The sequence below is a fragment of the Biomphalaria glabrata genome, chromosome 9, assembly GCF_947242115.1.
Source record: "Biomphalaria glabrata chromosome 9, xgBioGlab47.1, whole genome shotgun sequence".
Lineage (NCBI taxonomy): Eukaryota > Metazoa > Mollusca > Gastropoda > Planorbidae > Biomphalaria > Biomphalaria glabrata.
In genome coordinates this window covers 18,760,047-18,779,595 of record NC_074719.1, presented here as the reverse complement: position 1 = coordinate 18,779,595, position 19,549 = coordinate 18,760,047, and the positions used below count along the sequence as shown (strand labels likewise).

At 33.0% G+C, this 19,549-nt stretch overlaps 1 protein-coding gene across 1 annotated transcript; it reads right to left on the bottom strand.

Moving 5' to 3' along the window:
* Positions 1-820: 820 nt before the first annotated feature.
* On the bottom strand, positions 821-15,564 carry LOC106065166 (protein O-mannosyl-transferase 1-like). Its single transcript, XM_056041295.1, has 19 exons — positions 15,463-15,564; positions 14,460-14,632; positions 13,797-13,900; positions 13,604-13,654; positions 13,147-13,293; positions 12,098-12,203; positions 11,052-11,117; positions 10,005-10,098; positions 9,466-9,621; positions 8,970-9,202; positions 7,543-7,635; positions 7,286-7,382; positions 7,070-7,162; positions 6,728-6,842; positions 6,517-6,617; positions 5,958-6,074; positions 5,110-5,236; positions 4,655-4,832; positions 821-4,059 (listed from the first exon to the last, which is right to left on the bottom strand). Exons 1-19 carry the CDS (start codon positions 15,556-15,558, stop codon positions 3,891-3,893), a joined length of 2,316 nt encoding a protein of 771 aa, XP_055897270.1. The 5' UTR covers positions 15,559-15,564; the 3' UTR covers positions 821-3,890.
* Positions 15,565-19,549: the final 3,985 nt, after the last annotated feature.

Sequence of the window (19,549 nt, the reverse complement as noted above, 5' to 3'; positions counted from 1 at the left end):
GTGGTAGCTTTTCCTATCCTTTTTGTCAGCTCGATGTCTAAGTCTAGGTTACTGACAATTGTTGAACCCAAGTAGGTAAATTCCTGCACCACTGAAAGGGTGTGGTTCCCAATTTGTATTATAGGTATTTCTGCGACGTCTTGTGCCAGGATTTCGGTCTTGGAGAGACTTATAGTAAGGCTAAACTCTTGACAAGCAGCTGCTAAGGCGTTCACTAGCTTCTGTAGACCTCCTTGTGAGTGAGATACGAGTGCCGCGTCATCGGCAAACAGCAGCTCCCTTATCAAGATACGACGCCTTTTCGTTTTGGCTTTAAGACGTGCCAGGTTAAAGAGCCTTCCATCGGATCTGCTATGGATGTATATTCCATCTTCCAGGGATTTAAAAGCACTGGATAGTACGACTGAGAAGAAGATGCCAAATAGTGTAGGGGCCAGTACACATCCTTGTTTGACACCGCTCTTAATGGAGAATGGCCTGGAGGAAGAACTTTCAAACTGAACGGTGCCCTGCATATTTTCGTGAAAAGCTAACACTAGTTTTCTTAACTTATTTGGGCAGCCGATTCTCTCTAGTACAGCAAACAGACCGCTTCTGCTAACAAGGTCAAAGGCCTTGGTCAAATCAATAAATGCTATGAAGAGGGGCTGCTTTTGTTCTCTGCTCTTCTCCTGTAGCTGCCGAAGAGAGAAAATCATATCTGTTGTAGATCTACCTGCCCTAAAGCCACACTGCGACTCTGGATAAACACGATCTGCCAGGATCTGTAATCGCTTTAGTAATACTCTAGCAAAAGCCTTTCCGACTATGCTAAGCAGTATATATATATATATAAGATCTGACATTGAAGCAAATATGTTGGTTTTGTTTTCATATTGTTCCACAGTGGTTTGTTTGTTGTTTTTTCTGTGAACTGGCACACATTTAGAGAACTTGATTATAAATAAAGCTAAAAAATGTGTTTGTTACATCTTAACTATCAAAACAAATGGTTTATTGTTAGTTTCATCATGCTTTGTAGGAATGTTCCTTAATGTTGATAAATGTTTTGGGAGCTAAAATATATCAAATATCAGGTTTAAACCATATATTTTCTGAGGGATGGAGTTCAAAACATTTTTAAAAGATATTTTTTTATTGGTTTCAGATGTTCATCACTGGATGTGTGTGTGTGTGTTATTAGTTTTTTTTTTACATTAACCTAACATAAATTAGGGTTGGTGTGATTTTGCCCAACTCTTGACTTTTGAATCTCTAAATCAGAAACTAATCTTTTTTTTTTTTACTATTTAAGATGCCTTTATCATTTTGGCATTGCATTTCTGAGATTTGTTTCATGTTGACAGCACCAAAGAGCCTTTGATATTTGCTAATTTCAGTATTGAAGTAATATTTTAAATAATATTTGTGCCTTGTAAATATTGAACACTGTTGGTATTTTTCAAAAGTTTAATTACTTTAATTTTAAACTGGTTGTGATTTTTTTTTAATGTGTTTTCAGTGCATATATTTATTACAAGCCAAAATCTGCTTCACTTTTATGCAGTACAAGTTTTATTTATATTTTAAAACTGTTGCCATCAGAGGAAACTTTTTTCCCTTCCACTTTATAATTAATATGTAAAAGTAACAAGATATACAATTAAAGTTTGATTTGAAAAAGGTTAGTTGTATTCTGCCAAGTCTTCTTAATAACTCTTTGTGCCATTGAAAATCTGATTTCAACATCAGCTTTATTGTGATCAAAATAAAGGCACTGGCTACTTATAGTTTTACAAAACAGTAGCATCTGTTTTAAATTACCTACATTTTGTTTTAGAACGAGGTAAAATATCTTCTTCAATAGCTGTATGGTATTTAAATCTCAGATGGTGGTTAGCAATCTTAAATTCTTATGAACAGCATCTGCATGTTTTATTTTTGTGTGAGTGTCTGTAATTGGAAGCATTTAGTTTCCTTGTTTCATAATGCACATTTTTTTTAATGGCTTTTGATCTGTTAAAGTGTTAAACTTTTTTCATTAAAATATATTTAAAAATGTATTACAAGGCTTATAAAATAAATGTAACTTGTATTGAAAAAGATATTTGTTCTTTTGTTTCTGTGACTAATAAACAAGCACACACAATCTTTACATCTCTCTCCCTTTATTTAGCCAGTCATTTTTTAGATAAGTTATATATCATCAATATAATAAAGTATCACTGTGGACTGTTAAAAACATTTGCTATGTTAACATAACCATTTTCTAGCATATATACAATATCAGCAGAAGGGGAAGGTTCCTGAATGTTGAATCCATGAAGATATTCTGCTTTTGTAAAATGTTAAACTGTCCTTTATTACTGACACTTTAAAGGCCAATGTATCCAACTAGAAGAATGTCTTACTAGAACACAGTTCTAGATTTTAAATAGTACCTAGTACAAAAATTAGCAAACATTCCAAAATGTAAGTTGAAGATGGGTAACTATACATGCTCTAAAGTTCTGGATCATTAAACAGAAAGTGTATATCAGGGGAGGTTCATATCTCAGCCCTTTATGGTGAAAGGATGACAGTTTTAGTAATTTATCTAAGTGTTTTGGTTTAACAAGCCTGAAATTTACTAATCCTCATTCTAGTCATGCATTTATTGTTAACTTTTGTTATACTAAGGGACAGCTGATTTAAAAGTTCATACAATAATTTACAAGAAAAATAACAAGATCTTATCAAAATATGGAGACACAACATCCTGTTTTATTACAATGGTTTACTCTACTCTAGATGGTTGAATAAAATAATTAAAATAATAGGTAATTTGAGCAAGAAATAGCTCTAAAGTATTCCATGGATATTAAACTTTGACCCTGTAAAAAAGTTACAAATGAAGCTAGCACAAGCCAACTATTTAACTATCCCTGTTGTGGGGTTGTATTAAAAACCCATATTCCTACTCCATGCTTTTTGTTTTCCTGTTCACAGAACAGGTTTTAGTGAATACATTTTCCTTGAGAATTAGAAATAGGTGAGTGCATTATGAAGTCGAGGACAAAAATCAGAAACAATAAATTATTCAAAGCTTGAACACAAACATGTCTCGCATGTCTCAAATCTGGACTAAGTTCTGCAGGAAAATTTTGAAGCCATAATTTGCTGGTGAGATTTCACTTTCAAAAAAAAAATGGTGGAAGGTCATCCTTCACTGGAATGTTAGCTCTAAAAACAATACAGTATAAATATCAAGGCACCCTATTCAGTTTTCACCTTCACCTGTCGAACCGTTAGGCACCACACATAATCTGTTCAAAGCTTTTTTCCATTCCTGTCTTTTGCTTTGTCTTTCAAAAGACAGCCTTGTACAATATTAAATGTATAAAGCATCTAATAGATAGATAGATATATCTATAAACAAGAAAATTGTCATAGGAGACTGCTCATGTACAAAACGTTAAGATCTAGATAGAAAGTGAAATCAAATCAGGATTTCAAAATATCATACAGCAAGTTAAATATTCTGTATGCAAATATGCTTTTATTTTTTTTTAATGGTGAAAATAAAATAAAAATTAAGCCTATAATATTTTTTTTTTATATCTTGTCATAAACTTTACAGGTTAATTATATAATAATATAATGACTTTTTTTTTCAAATCTATTTTAAGTACAAGTCAGGATTTACATAAAATAAAGTATATACAATTCCCTAAAAATGTCAAATTCTTTTGACTTAAGGCAGTGAAATGACTATATATAATATTAATATTCCAATAAATAAAGCCAATGTTTGTAAACATTTTTTTTCTAAAATCACATGCACAGAGGGCCCAGCATATATAGAATGAACAAGATGATAAGTGAATAACATTGATACCAATTGTGAAATAATGTGTTATATTGAACAAGACTCAATGTGTAAGAAAATCCCATGTGTCTATCCATGTCAAAGATTTAATTTTCTGTGGTGACAAAGACTGATTGCCATAAGTAAACACTGAGAATGTGATAAAGATGTGGATAGCAACAGCCACCAAAGCCACAGAGCCATACTTTATAAGGGGAGACAACAAGGGGATTCTGCAAAAAGAAAAAAAAAATGTGTAAAGAAAAAAATGTTGTTTATTTTTATTCATTCTATGAAGATTAAAATCCAAACTAAACAATAGCCCTACTGCTACATATTTCACAGCCAAAGACTGTAATAAAAAAAGTTTCTTTATTAGAATATATTCAAAGTGAATAAATGTATCACTTTCATGTATATATATATATCAGAAACAATGTTTGCATGATCTGCACAATACAATATCCTAATCATTTCCATTTGCAGCTTTTCATGTGACTTAAGAGGCCAATACTTGATACAAAGTTACATTTGTCAGTAATTGCCAAGTTTTACTGAAGTGAAATATGAGAAAGAGGATTATTGATCAGAAACTATTTAGTAAAAAAGAATGTTCATTTTTTTTCATTTTTAATACAAAGGAGAAAAAAAAAAAAGGGGGGGGGATTCTTAGCACAATTAATAAGCATTTTTTTCTTCCTTAACAATTGCATGTACCCATAAAAATCTATCTATGAACAAACTAATTTCCTAATACAGATCTATACCTATCTAGTATGTGTCACTTCATGTGGTCTAGAGCCAATCAAATGCTTCCTAGATACTTACTTTGGGCTGACTGAATACAGGTGATCTCCTAGAGCAGCTAACACTAGAACTTTAAAGATCACTGAGGGGAGATAATGATGCAGAAATAGAGTTCTGTCCTCCAAAAAGTAGGGGAGATAATGCAGCAAGTAACCGCCAACAAATAGCTCACCAAGAAATAGAAAATTCTGCCATTTGGCTGCAACAAGAAAGAAAAAAAAAAAAAAACTACATGTATAACAAGTATTAAAATAAAACAAACAAATGTGTTTCAATAGTAATCTCTCTAATAAAACTAAATTATTTAAATGAAAGTTCTTTACAATTTCCAATCAACTATGCATTTCCACTTGGAACCTATGATTATGAAAGTACACTACATCTTTCCTTTGTCTACTGTTTGGCTTCAAATATTGTGAATGTAATAGAGCTTAGAAGATAACATTTATTTACTCATGGTTATAAGAAAATGTTACCTTCTGATAAATCAAACACTGCTCTCTGTCTGCGTACTAAATAGAAGATGAAGAGTGCCAGATAGGCCAGCACAGATAATGTTGATGCATGCCACACAACAATGTTGCCAATCAGATGAATCTGAGACTTAAAAAGAACAAGCGATTGCTTTCAGAATTACTGAAGTAAAAAAAACAAGCTTTTTGAACATCAAGAACTTTGTAAAACAAAATATGTTAAAAATGTATAAGTTGCAATAGCATATGGAATGGTAGTCACAAAAGTTGATTTTTTACATTAGACATTTTTAAAGGGCACTTTGCAATTGAGATCTTGAAAATGGCAGATGAGATTTTATTTCAAAATAAATTTCCAAGACATTTTTTACATTTTGCTTGCTATTGTATTTTTGTTTCAGCATTTGAAAGATAATCGCAAAGCTTTAAGAAACAGCTTATTATTCAGTCAAATAAAATAATATTTGTAGATATATCTTAACCATTATTAATCTTAACTGTCTATGTATTGATGGCAGGAATAACTCAGAAATGTATAGAACCCTCTTAAGCAAACTCTAAAACATAGACAAACATTATTTTTTATCAAAGCAGCATATCCACATGGATTGTCTTAGCTAGCTATGCTGGACAACTACCAAGACAAACAATGGTACCTACATGTATCTGAATAAACAAACAAGAATGTGTACAGAACAATGTGATTTTTCTTTCTGTATAGTTAGAAAAAAGAAATCATTAATGTTGAACTAAAAGAGCCTTTTATAAGTTTATACATTACGGTGTCATTTTGGGGTCCCCACAAATGAAAATGACTGAGAAATATCATATCATTCTATAAAATGATTTACATTGTCATGAGAGCTCATCCAGTAAGCAATGTTTCTCTGCATGAATGGCCACTCTGTGGGTGTGGAACTGTACTTATGTTCCAGTTGAGCATCTTGGTTACTCAACAGCATTTTGATCTGTGGAAACAAATGTAAACATCTAGCATAAACGTGAAAACAGCTTACATTGAGTAGTTTCAAACTAAGCAATTTTTTATTCTTATGTCATTAGGTCTAGAATAATTAACAAAGACCATAACAAAACATGAATTGCAAGTAAAAATTTTATTGTAAATAAAAAATATTGAAAAAAAAACATTTTTAGGTCAAAGGGATAACATAAATTTTATTTGAAATGTTAAATCTTTTCATCTTAACCTGAATTAGTTCTAACTAAAAAAAACAATGTAATGTTTAAGTCTTAAACAATATTTTATAATTAAAATAAATTCAATTTTTATAGCACCATTAACAAAACAAAAGGTTCTTTTAAAACATAACAGACATTCAACAAAGTTCAAAAAACTTTAAACGATACTAAATAGAGCTTTAACTATCAGGATTGGAGTTTTAAATGTACCTGTAGTTCATACAGCTTTGCCCAAAAAGACAAATATGTTGGCTTCAGAGGAATCAGTTCAGCTTGTTGAAGCTCTGCTGCTTGCTTCTCTTTCTCAGAGCCTGTGAATTGAGATGTATTGGTTGAGTCAGTTTTTAAGTTAACATTGACACGAGATCAAACACAAAAGTGCTTGTTCATTTTTAAATAATGTGAAAAAAAAAATACCAACTTCTTGTGTAGCGATGCTCCTCCACATTCCAAATGGTAGATTTCTGATTTGTCATTCTGTCAGCTGCAACTTCAAGCTGATGAAAGCCCCACTCAGGAAGCTGCTTACCTGTTGTCTGAACCAAAGAAAATAGGAAACAGAAGACATTTTTTTATATTTTTGTTTTCAATTTTTAAATGGTAAACTAGAAGAGTCAAGGTAGACCTATGAATAAAAGAACAGATAAGTACCAGTCTGGTCATAAATCAAATATATAAATCACTATTTAAAGAGAACATTAGCAATACAAAAGGCAAAGCAATTACAGTACCCTAGCTTCCATTGAAAAATAAAAGTCCTAACCTTGACTGCTGTGGATGTGTTGACATGTATGAGCCGAATCTGACTTTTAATAGTCTGCCATGTTTCATCATCAGACTCTCTATTGACTATGTCCTAAGAACATTAAGAAATAGCAATCAAAATTTAGGCATTCATGTGTCTTCTCATTGCAAGATCTTATAATCCCCCACCTCCAATGCTTTTCATGATTGAATAAAAACTAAAGAATAAACTAACCACTCTCCATAAGTTCTGAGCTGGCATGGATACATTGTAGTTGACATAGCATGAGACTTCTTGGTTGTTTGGACTCAATGGTGCTGCAACATCATGACTAAAAGACAAAACACATTTTATTTAACATGCAGAGAATAAACTTTGAACTAGTTATATAATTGTTAACATTCATGAACATTAATTTTGTTACATGAAACACATTGTATAAAACTAAAGGTAATTATGTTTTTCTATATTACAGTCAGTGTCTAACATACGTGTTGAGTGCCCGGCTAGTGATGCCATGTACAAGCTGGACAATGTCTCCGTGTCTAACTGGCACAGGTGGATCATCAACCATCAAGTCTTGTCTGTAATAAGAGATGAACACAAAGTTATCAATTAAAAAAATCATTATTAACAAATGATTAAGCTAGTTAACTCTTTCTCTCCTAATTGACAATACCATCATTGATTTGACCTCATTATTTCAGTCGAATCAGGGATATTTTCGTCTATGCTTAAAAAGTCAAATATTTCTTTAACTTTCCACTAAAAATGTTTTGAATTGCTTAAAATAGAATCTTAAATAGTTTCCCTTTTTAAAATTTACAGATTTTTTTCATTTTGCCAGATAAAAGTGTTTAAAGAGTGGGGGCTAAAAAAGGCTAAATTTTCTTTAGATTTATTTTTTGGATGATTGTGACATAAGATTATGAGCTCTATATATGTTCTAGACAGGAGAAGGGGCAAAAGCGAGCAACTGGCGCCTAAACCAGTCAGCTTCGGGCAGGAGGGGCTCGTTAGCCTTGGTTGGCTACCCATCTAGGAGAAGGAAAACTCTGAATCCAAACCTCCACTGCCCTGTGGCTATACCCAAACACGGGAAAGGCTTTGGGAGATAACCCTGAGGAAAAATCAGGAGCTGGTGACCCTTAGGCAGACTGTGGCACACCGTGCTACAGCCTGGCAGATCCTGCGGCGCTACTGATCCCAAACTGTACATCAGCTTCGGGGAGAGGGGGGAACTGCTGTGTGGTGACATCCTTCCGATCATAAACAATGCCCAGGCTTTCATCTCACTTGCTCTGAGATGAACCATAGTCGTTCTACGACTGAAGGAAACCAATGATATGTTCTAGATATGTTATATACTGGTATTGAGTTTTGTGAAAATATTGATAACTATCTTTAAAAATACATTTATTTCTATTTGGATAACAAAACATTACCCAGATATTGTCTAGATCTAGTTCTAATGGGGTTTTGTCCACAGTCTGAAAGTTTTCATTTTTAAATTCATTAATCCAAAATCAAATTTAATTTTGGTTTTATAAATAAAAATGTGTTATATCTAAAAAGGGCAAGCATTCTCCTTTAATTCTATACCAAATATAAACTTTCTGACAAACAAAAATATTATTGAAGTTAATAACAGGGTAGATACAAATGAGCAAAATGGATAATTCTGTTGGAACATGGAAAATAATTAGAGAGAGAAAGCATTAAAGAATAGTGGTAAACAACTACTTAACCCTGCTCTGGTATCATGAAAAAAAGCCACAAGAGAACATATTTTATAGACCAATGGACCTCATATATATCAAAATTGTAATAAAATAAAATGAAAAAGAAAGAAGCAAAAACAAAATTCTATTCACAACTACAGAGGAACAAAAATTCTATATAGTATTGTTCAACCAACTTGTCAGGATGTTTGATGATCCACCAGTTGTTGATGTCCTTGAACACATAACAAGTGACTTGCTGCTGGTGAGAACTTCCTCTCTTGTCTGGGTACTTGATAGGGTACATGTGGGCATGGGAATGTAACCAACAGGGCTGCCCCACTGCCACATTCTCAGTGTGCCTCAATGTGATCTGGGAACCATATGCTACATGGAGTGGTTGTCCTTTTGTCAGTGTAGCCAGCCCTCCCTAACAAAGATACATACAAGTCTACAAATTTTAAACAAAATTATAAAGGCTTTTGTATTTTACATAAACATTTTTAAAAATATTCTTGTATTTTACACACACACACAAATACACACAAAGAGTTCAAAGTTGGCAAAAGAAATGGCTAAGAAATGCTTTAAGTCTCTTGTTATTTGCAGATGATTTTACTGTGCATTTGGAAAAATTCTTAATTTCAAAGTAACATCTTAAAAAGGCATCAAGGAAGATTTTAATAAAACTACCTCTAAGCTGGCCTGGAATGCACTGGTCATCACACTGTCATGAGGCCCTGCTTTGGTCAAGATGCTCAAATGGACATAGAATATGGACAAATAGACTACAATTGGTAGAGTGACCAGAGCAATCAATCGGCTGAACAAATGTTTCACCAACGTCATCTATAGAATGCAATGTATATATACAATTGAAACTTAAGGCAATTTTTTTTTAAAAGCTGGTAAAATCATGAATTATAAAACGAAATATGGGAATTATTTTTTTTTCAATAACTATTTATTCAAATTTCAACTCAATATTTACAAATATTTTCATGTATTTATTTAAATGTGCCAATTTATTTTTTTATTTTTTTTGTCAGATCAGCTAGTGATAAATTTTCTGTTAGACCCACTAGGACAAAACTTGTAAACTTTTACCTCTAACTTAAATAAAGCATTGTTATTATTAAATATTTAAATGGAAAGAAGCCTAGACTTTTATTTCTATTCATATACTAATAAATTACGTAATATATACAATATTATTTTATGATTAAAATTACATCAGATTTTGAAGAGTCATCAAGCATCTGCCAAAAGTCTCGTACAACTCTGATGAAGACTAGCAGCAATGTAAAGACACCCACATACTTGATACTGGAAATCAAATTAAAAGTTAACAGTAAGATATACATCATATATTGTAGGCACAGTTAAATAATACAGCTCTGTGCAGTATGAGAAAAAAATAATCAAAGAAAATTTTTAATTGTCAAAAAGCCTGGATCTAAGTCTCTACTTTGACTTAAGGTTTATAGATTTGAAAGACTACCAATGTTAGAAGACACTTGTTGCTTCGTTTTGGTGAACATGTCAAAACTTTATTTTGAGTCTGGTTTGTTGAAGATTCGTGACATCTGCACCAATATGTTTAAGAAGCTTAAGGAATCCTATTTATATGCTACAGAGATCATGCTCTATATAATTCTAGTTAATTATTGGCTTAGATTTAGGTACAGGTCAGTTTTAAATACATTGCATTATTTTATTTTATTTGGTGTTTAATAATTATTTTTGTTTTGCCACCAAATTTGCTTTGTCTAGGGCCCCAGCTACCTAAGGCAGGCTATGGTATTATTAAGAATTTTTTTTTTTTAAATATCTTTTATATAGCGTAATTTTCATGCTTTCAGCATGCTTAGAGCGCTATGGAGCCGAACCTCGAGCCCCTTTGATAGATAGCCAAGCCAAGCTCAAGGACCCTTAGCCTCTCTGCCACACATCTGGCTTGAAAAGCTGATGACACACAAGGCATGTGCAGGTTGGGTCTGTTAAAACAAAGTTTTTTTATTTCTTTTCGATCTTCACTGAGGGCTGTCCTCTTGCCTCGTAACTTCACACACACTCCAGTCCATGAGAAACAATCAAGGGCTACCATTTCACATCAGAAAACACAATTAAAAAAAAATATTACAACTTTGTTTGCAGTCCCTCAAGCCTATACATTTATTCAGTGACTTGTTCCCCAAACAAGTTCTTGACAAAAGGTAGAAATATAACACATGAGTGTATTGAATAAAATTATTTGTTAAAAAAAAAACTAGACGCACCTTAGTGAACATGTAGCTGAGACGCCACACAAACACAGCCAGAACCACCACATCAGACTGAACTCTCTAGATAAATATCAACATAGGTTAAATACACATTAATATGCATAGAAATGATAGCTGCCATTATTTAAAATATTCTGAATTATTAGCAATAAAACAAAAAGAACATGCCTCATTTTACAAGTATGAGGACAGGAAATAAAATAGCTGGGCAGAATGTCATGGTGTGTTGAATATTCAGCTGTTCACTAATCCGAAGAAGTCAAGGAAGATGTAGCATTAGGGGCACAAATCAAAAGTCAAGAATGTAGGTTTCGGGACACATCAGAAGTCAAGAATGTAGCATTAGGGGCACAAATTAGAAGAAGTCAAGAAAGTGGGGACACAAATCAGAAGAATTCAAGAATGTAGCATTAGGGGCAGGATTCAAACTAGGGGGCCATGGTGATAAAAATTCTTCAGTGGATGCCACATAACCAGGCAGCCTTCCAGTTATGCAAAACAAATGAATCCAAAACAATAAGGAAAGTCTGTGTGAAAATAAGAAAAAAAAATATTTCTAAAATTAAAAGATCCCTTCCAATTTTAGTTTTAGATAAACAATACTTTAAAATTGTAATCACATAATAAAAACAGAAGTAATATTGAGTTGGTGTTGTGAACTCCTGGCCTGGCTCTGACATGGACACATAAACGTATTCAAGAACACCAGGGATATATTAAGAACAGAATATATATTTAATAAAGCTACTGTAGATAATGCCATCAAAAGTTGAACTATTAAATATAAAACAACTTTGAAACTGCCTATACTGTACTTCTACTATTTATCTCAAAACTCAGGCCTCTGACAACAATAACAATCTCTCAAGGGACATCACTCTACCCCAACCAATGGACCAATGCAATAACAACAATAAACCTAGAAATCGTTAACTCTTACACCCAAGATTTTATCTTGGGCCATCCACACTACTACATACAGACACAATTACCACAGTTGGCCTACAAAGAAAACTAAGTCCAGAAAGCCAAACAATTACCTTATGTTATTTCTGAACTTGAGATAAGCAAGGACAGAAAGTGAGGAAAAAAATATCAGCATGCCCTCCATCAACATAAAACGAGACTGTACAAGCAGTGCATTGTCTGGTCATGAGAAAACATAAAATATAAACAACTAATGAGATATGTTATATCAAACTGGTGTATTACATTGTAACCAGTTTAATAGCTTATCACATAATGTGCTTAATCGATCAATACTTATACATTAAGGGTGTTGCGTGTATCTTATTCTTCATACAAGTAAAAAAGTAGAATTCAACTGTAGATATATAATATGATGTATAATCACAAGAATTTAGTTGTGCCTTAATTATTCAAATGGCTGCATAAGAGAAAATTCACTATATTTACATATAATTTAATAGAAATCATGATCTGCTAAACCATCATCTCTTCAAAGAATACATGATACTTACATTACCACAATTATGTATTGCTTAATAAAAGTTTTCTATACCCTAACTAAAGTAAAGTAAAGAACCTCTTTCAGACCTTGTAATATATGGGGCAGATGATGTAAAGGTCATCTGTTTCTGTGGCCCATGGTTAACGAGGGTGTCGTGGCCAGCACAAACACCAACTACCTTTACTTTTCCCCAACTAATGTCAGGTACCCATCAGAGCAGGATGGACTCAAAGGCGCTCTAAGGATCCCGAAATTCACCCAGTCTTCAAACCTGGGACCCCTTGGTTCGGAAGCCAAGCGCTTTACCACTCAGCCACTGTGCCTCCTATACCCTAACTATTTACTTATATTACTAATAGCCATCACAAAGACATCTTTATCTCCCTTTTTTGATAACACTCTCCAATGGAAATAGTTGACAAGATTGTAAAAAAAAAAAAGAAAAAAAAAACTCCAATAATAACCAAAACCTGTCTTTTAACCATAATAGCAACAAGGAAAATCAAACTGCGCAATCAATCAAGAATTAAAGCATGACATGCCTTCTAATAATTATAGTCTGAAGAGCTCAAATAAAATTCACCCCTGCCATAAAAGGAAACATAAAGTTGTACAAACCTAACAAAATCAACAGTCCAGCTATGGAGGCAGCATATCTACTCAGACCAGCTTCCACACAAATTTGATACACAATGGGCACTGTTAGGCTGCCAAGTATAGCTGGAAATGCTCGTAACATTTCAACAGGTACAGAAGATGGAAATTCTGTTGAGGGGAAGATAAAAAATGTATCAGTTTTTATTTATTTCATATTTATTTATTTATTGTGAGGGTTAAGACCAACTAGCCACTTTGAACTAAGATAGAACACATTAAAGAACAACTGGTGTTTATTTGTAGCTGATTAGAAAAAAAATAACATTCTTTTATTTATTTTAATCTGAAATAATTAAAATAAGGCCTCTTAAAAATCAAAAAGCACTTCTGGTTAATACGCCAAGTATCCTCTTTATCAAAAGTTAAAAATTTCTTTTAATTTTAAATTGTGACAAACACATTAGACATGTTATCCTACCTGCTCCGATCCTTTCAAAATTGATGTCACCTTCAAACCCAGCATACGAACCTTTCAAAAACAAATTAGATTTTTAATGAGCTAAAAAAATTCTTAAATAAAGAAACAATTGTACAAAAAGGCTCTTTAAGATCTTGATTGTATGTTAATTTGTTACATTTAAAACGAAAACTGACAACAGCACACAATTTACCTGCTAATGCAAGAATCATTTTACCAAATGGTGGGTGAACATCAAAGAAAAATATACGCTTGATATAGAGTGATACAAATTTAGCAAAATGAAGTTCATCAAATCTGCAAATACAACAGAAACATAAATAACAAATTATAAGCCACTAATAATTGCTTGCCAAAGATACCAACAACAGAGCTAGACAGGCCTTAGAGTGGAACCCCCCAGGACACAAGACGTAGACAAAGTCCTAAAGAATGTGGTGACGCAGCCATTAAAAAACAAGCAAGAGACTGTGTAGAGTGGCGTGTTTTTACGGAGGCCCAATGTTCCACTAGGACTGCAAAGGAAAGATGATGATAATGATGAATAATTGCTGGACATTTTTTTTTAAAAAAGGTTATGTTATTATAATGTGATGATAATGTCTAAAACAATATGGCAATCAATATTTAGTGTTTTTTTTAAATAATGTATTTTATTAAACTTGCAAAACCAAAAATTTTTTAGACTTTTTCAATTTAGATAATTTATTAATTTTTCATGTGTTCACAATTGAAGAAAATTTAAATTATAGGAAGAAATAAGTGAATCCAACTTTCCCAACCCTAGAATAGCCAAATAAATTATCCCCAGATAGGCACTTTTTTTTCCACTGTCAGCAAAATTGTGCACACTTACACCACAGCACGTGGGATTCCCAACCTCCATGTTCTAGTTAGAAATGATAAAACAGCCAAACAAATTTGCATCAGATCTAGTTCAGCTTTAATGGTGAATGGCTTGTCATCCTGGTGGTGTGATTCTGTGTTCAGCTCTTCTGTTAATAACGACATTACTGGTGCTCCATCTCCCTGAAAATAGCATTTCCCAATATCATAGTTTTAAAAAGTAATTACACTGTAAACTCTTTTGTTATAGTTTGTAAATATAATTCATGAAGGGTTTTTTTAGCAATTCTATCTTGTATACAATGTAATTTACAGATGCTGCTTCAATAAGAAACTCTCAAAAATTTCTCTAGTGTGTCCATGTCAGTGATTTCAATTGTACTATATAAAGTTGGCAGGGTTTTTTGAATGACTCCAAATTATTCTCTAGTCTGCTTATGAAAATTCATTCCTACAAGATGGTGCATTCACATTCTTTGTCTTGAGAATTGGGCATTATATAGCAAGCTACTGGCAGCACAAAACAAAGCATGTTCAAATGAATACAGTACAGAGCAAATGCTTAATGTTCCCCAGGGGTACTGGTGTGGTACTTATTCTGTATGGGACATGACCCCATGCTAAAGGAGGTGCTTCCGGCAAAAAAATTAAAGATCAGCTCAGACATCAGCTTTCAATTACCTAGGATAGAAGGTAACACTTGACATTGACTTTTGAGACATTGAAATATAATTAAACCCATAGAAAGATGTGAAGGATGAAAAGGGATGCTGCAAACTACATAAGTCACAGATGGGAGTTTCTGAGTAATATGGAATGCTAATGTAGAGTCCAGAGAAGCATTAAAAAAAAAATTATGATTAGTTGCTTTGGGGTTTCAGTTGTAATAATCAAAATTTTTTTTACATTAAATATAAATCTATATAAGAATATGACCTTAATAAATAATTAGGAAAAAATATTATGAATATGCTGTAAAAAAAAATATGTCTAGATCAAGTAAATGTTTAAACCTGTTCTCTTGTCCTCTCCATAACATGTTCTCTCATATGTAAAGAAGGATGAGTTCCTTCCCTTTGTTGTAGATCTGTATTTGAAACCACTTCCATTTTTTTCTGATAAATAAATTAACCAAGTGATTTAATTTCTTAGCCTAAGCTAGATTTATTGTTTTTAAAATTAGTGTAAGGTCTAGATTATATAATATTTGATATATGTAGATTCTAACTCTTAACTACTATATCTATATCTTCTACTGGTCTACTTCTAGTCTAAAGATAATATATCTATAATCAGTATAATCTATCTGGAGTAGAATAGTAGCTAACAGAAACAAGAATAGATTTGATATAGATTCTAGCTCTAGAATCTTAGGCTAGAGAGACAGTAGAGTAGTAGATCTAGATTACATTAACTAGTTTCTAGAGGTAGGGACTTGAATTAAGAAAGAGTGGAATAGAAATCTTTATCATTGTCTGTCCATTGACTTTAGTAACAGTTTGTGTAACCTAATTCCTACACTTTTACTGGTAAGCAGCTGTTCTTAGCAGAATATGAAGAGAGCCCATTCTTTTACACTGTCCAGCCAGTTTTTCTTTGAATGACCCATTCTTCATGCTTTTTCCACTGTACCTTGAAGCATGACTTTTGACAGTGAGTCATACCTTATAATATGACCAAACCAGCTCAGCTTTCACCTCTTTACAGCATTGTGGAGTTCCTCCTTTTTACCAGCCAGAGTATTGACTTGTAAAAGTGCAAACACATTTGTCTTCTTTCCCTGCTATCTGATGACTCAGTGTTTTTCTGTAGCATTTACTTCTTTCAACCTCAGTGTTCAGTGTCCAACTTTCACAACCATATACCGGTAATATGAATACAAAGATCACTATCAATGAATAAAGTTTTAATTTTACTTGGAAGCCAATGTTACTCTTTCAGATTGTGCAGTTTCCTCATAGCAGCAGATGTCAATCTTAAACAGGCTTTTATCACTTTTATTGATCAACCATCTCTTTTTATGTTTGACCCTTGGTATTTAAATTAGTACATTTTTCTAATTTTTGGCCATTCATCTGTATGCAACATCTCCACCATAAACTAGTATTTTACTTTTTTCCAGCAATAATTTCCATTCCAAATGCTCTAGCTGCAGTATACTGTTTTGAAGTAAGATCTTTTACCTGAACTGCATTTTTTCCAGTGAGGTCTTTATCATCTTCAAACCGGAGATTGGAAATCCAGGGAGCACATTTATAGTCAAGTTAGGAATAAATCCTTCTAACGTTTTCATCATAATATGTTCCAGAAATATACATGTTTAAAACAGCTAGAGAGAAAATGCATCCTCGCCGATGGCTTATTAATGTCCTAAAACTTTCTCTGATTCGGTTGTTCAGACATACTAAGCTATTCACATTTTGGTATCTATAGGACTTTGATAATAAAACATTGACAATGTTTTTATCTATGGTGAGCTCACACATCACTCGCCATCATAGCAAAAGCTTTTTTTTTTAAGTCTATGAAGTGTGTACAAGTTTCTTTTGGTGTTGAAGGCATTTTTCATTGAACAATGTGATGTAAAATATTTGTTCAACAGTCCCTTTTTTTTAAATTTGCCAATAATGTTGAAATGTATAAGAGTACATATAGAGTAAAATGCATGAAATACATCCACAATCAGTTGCCAGTTTCACTAATGTCACTGTCCTCACAATAGTTAGTGAAACCATTGAAATTTGTATTACATCATATTTAGTCTTCTTCCAATAATAAGCCAAGCATGTTAGCAGCAGCAGTTGGGTCATTAAATCAACTATTCATATGCAGAGTATATCTTATATATATAATTCTCTTCATGGCTCAAGAGTTTGGACACCACGTAAAGGAAAGATCACTCTTTTATTTTTGCAAGTCGGGCGGACTAGAGTTACCCTACGTAAGAGGCAAAAAAAAAAGAGGGAGTGGGGAGAACAAGTAGTATTAACCTGTCACTAAATAGCAGTCGCGGACTAACCGTTGTGACCAAGAAGTCATGGAAAGAGAACAAGTAATCTATTCTGTATTCACCCGTCACTAAATAGCAGGTCCAGACTTAACCATTGTGGAGCTCTATGCGAAATGGATTTCGCGGGGCCAACTTTGGGTAGGGATACGGATAATAAGTGAAAAATATTATTAGAAAATAAATTTTTCTTTGCATCATATTCATTCTTTACTACTTACAGAATTACTTTACGAGCCTTGCATGTAGCAAAGTCATAAAAATTCTATTTCCTACATAGATCACGCTCAATAGCAAGAATTACCAAATGTTTCAATCTATCAATGAGAATTGTTGTCCTCAAGTAATTCTTCATTAGTTTGAGGAGCGAGAAGCTACTTTCATTAGATTACACAATTACGGGTAATACATAATGCTGTTTTTACTCATCGCGCGTTGGATTGGCGTTCTCCATATTGAATGACAATTTTTGTCTATATATTTTATGAGATTTGTATGAGTTCTCAAAAGATTTTTACTAATTTCCGGAGATTTCCAGGACTTTTTTTGTATATTTTGCAATTTCAGGAGATTTCCAGGAGCTCCTGGTAAATCAACAGGAGGCTGCGGAAAATCTGTTATAAGTTATAAAATGGTTTAATTTAATAATTTATACACCTAGAATTAGTGCGGGTCCCATGAAAAAGCAGGTCCCAATGCGGTTGCATAGGTTGTAGTGACCTAAGGCCAGCCCTGCAAAATAGCGGTGTATGCTACGCCGCCGGTCGACTAGTATTTAATATTACTATATACATGCCGCGATCGACTAGTATTTAATATTACTATATACATATCTAAAAAGGTGGGGGGGGGGGGGGGGTGTTAAGATTTTGTTAATTTTTATTTTATTTTTAATTTGTGCAGGGTATATAATGTGCATGAAAATCTCGAATCTAGATCAATGTGACTTGAGTAGTAAGTCGTGCATGTCAAGATCATATCAACATTTCATGAATGATGTCAATGATGAGTTATGTTGTGATGATGATAATGAATTTAATCATGATATGATCATTATGATGAGTAGATCTACATCTAAAGATCTATTCACTATTGATTTTTCTATTGAATTGAAAGTCTTAATTTTAATACAATAATCACAAATTTAATACATATATATATACTATACAATATACTATACTCTGTTACTAAAATTATTAATACTCAGTACTGTCTATCACTCTATCATCTATGTATACAGTAATCTGAGTAACACACATCTTACAAGTTACATATGACATATTGACATTGTCACATATGGTCATTGCGTGACTAATATTAAATATAGTTTACTGACTGAGAGTGACTGTAGTGTATAGATCTGATACAGTTGGACCAAAGTCACTAATTAATTTACAGTAGATCTACTATTACTAAGTTAAGTAGTACTGTGAGTAGGGGTGCACCGGATAGTCGCTCCGGCTCTGGCTACTGCCGAATATTCTGCACTTTTTCACTTATCCTGCAACATCCGGCTCCAGTCGGATATCACTACCAGATAGTAAAAGCTACACCTGTATTTCTATTAATATTGTTAGGCACCTCCGCGCTAATGAGTCTTTTCCAGATACGCCAAACGAAGGTAACACTTAAATATCGAAACAACACAGGCGAAAGGCAAACAATATAAAGGTAGTGGACGCTGATAAACGATGTCCAACAAGAAGTTTAAACTAAATCTCCATGTTAATAAAAATATACCAATACTCATAAAGTGGACATGATTCAATAATGTCAGTTCTGAAATACATTAATGTTTATGTTTCAAATAAAAGAATATGCCTTTAAAACTATAAACTATGACTAAGCACCAAATATTTTTTATTACAAAGACAAGGCATGTTAATCTAAATAGAAATAAGACCTTACATTATAAATTCGCATTACATACGTAGCAGAGATGTCTGGCACATATTAAAAGCTTGTCTTGACCTTTGAGTGGTCTAGTAAACATGTAATATTTCTTTACTGCGTCATGCTGATAATCTGTCTAGAAGTGTGGGTATATCTTCAGATGTAGAGATGAGCAACTCCCACCTCCCTTTGTTTGTTTA

Coding starts and splice junctions, on each gene's coding strand:
- LOC106065166 (XM_056041295.1), bottom strand. CDS start 15,558: ATGGAAGTGGTTTCAAATACAGATCTACAACAAAGGGAAGGAACTCAT. Junction 12,204..13,146: donor TGGACTGTTGATTTTGTTAG/GTTTGTACAACT, acceptor TCTCATGACCAG/ACAATGCACTGCTTGTACAG. Junction 11,118..12,097: donor AAGTTCAGAAATAACATAAG/GTAATTGTTTGG, acceptor ATATTTATCTAG/AGAGTTCAGTCTGATGTGGT.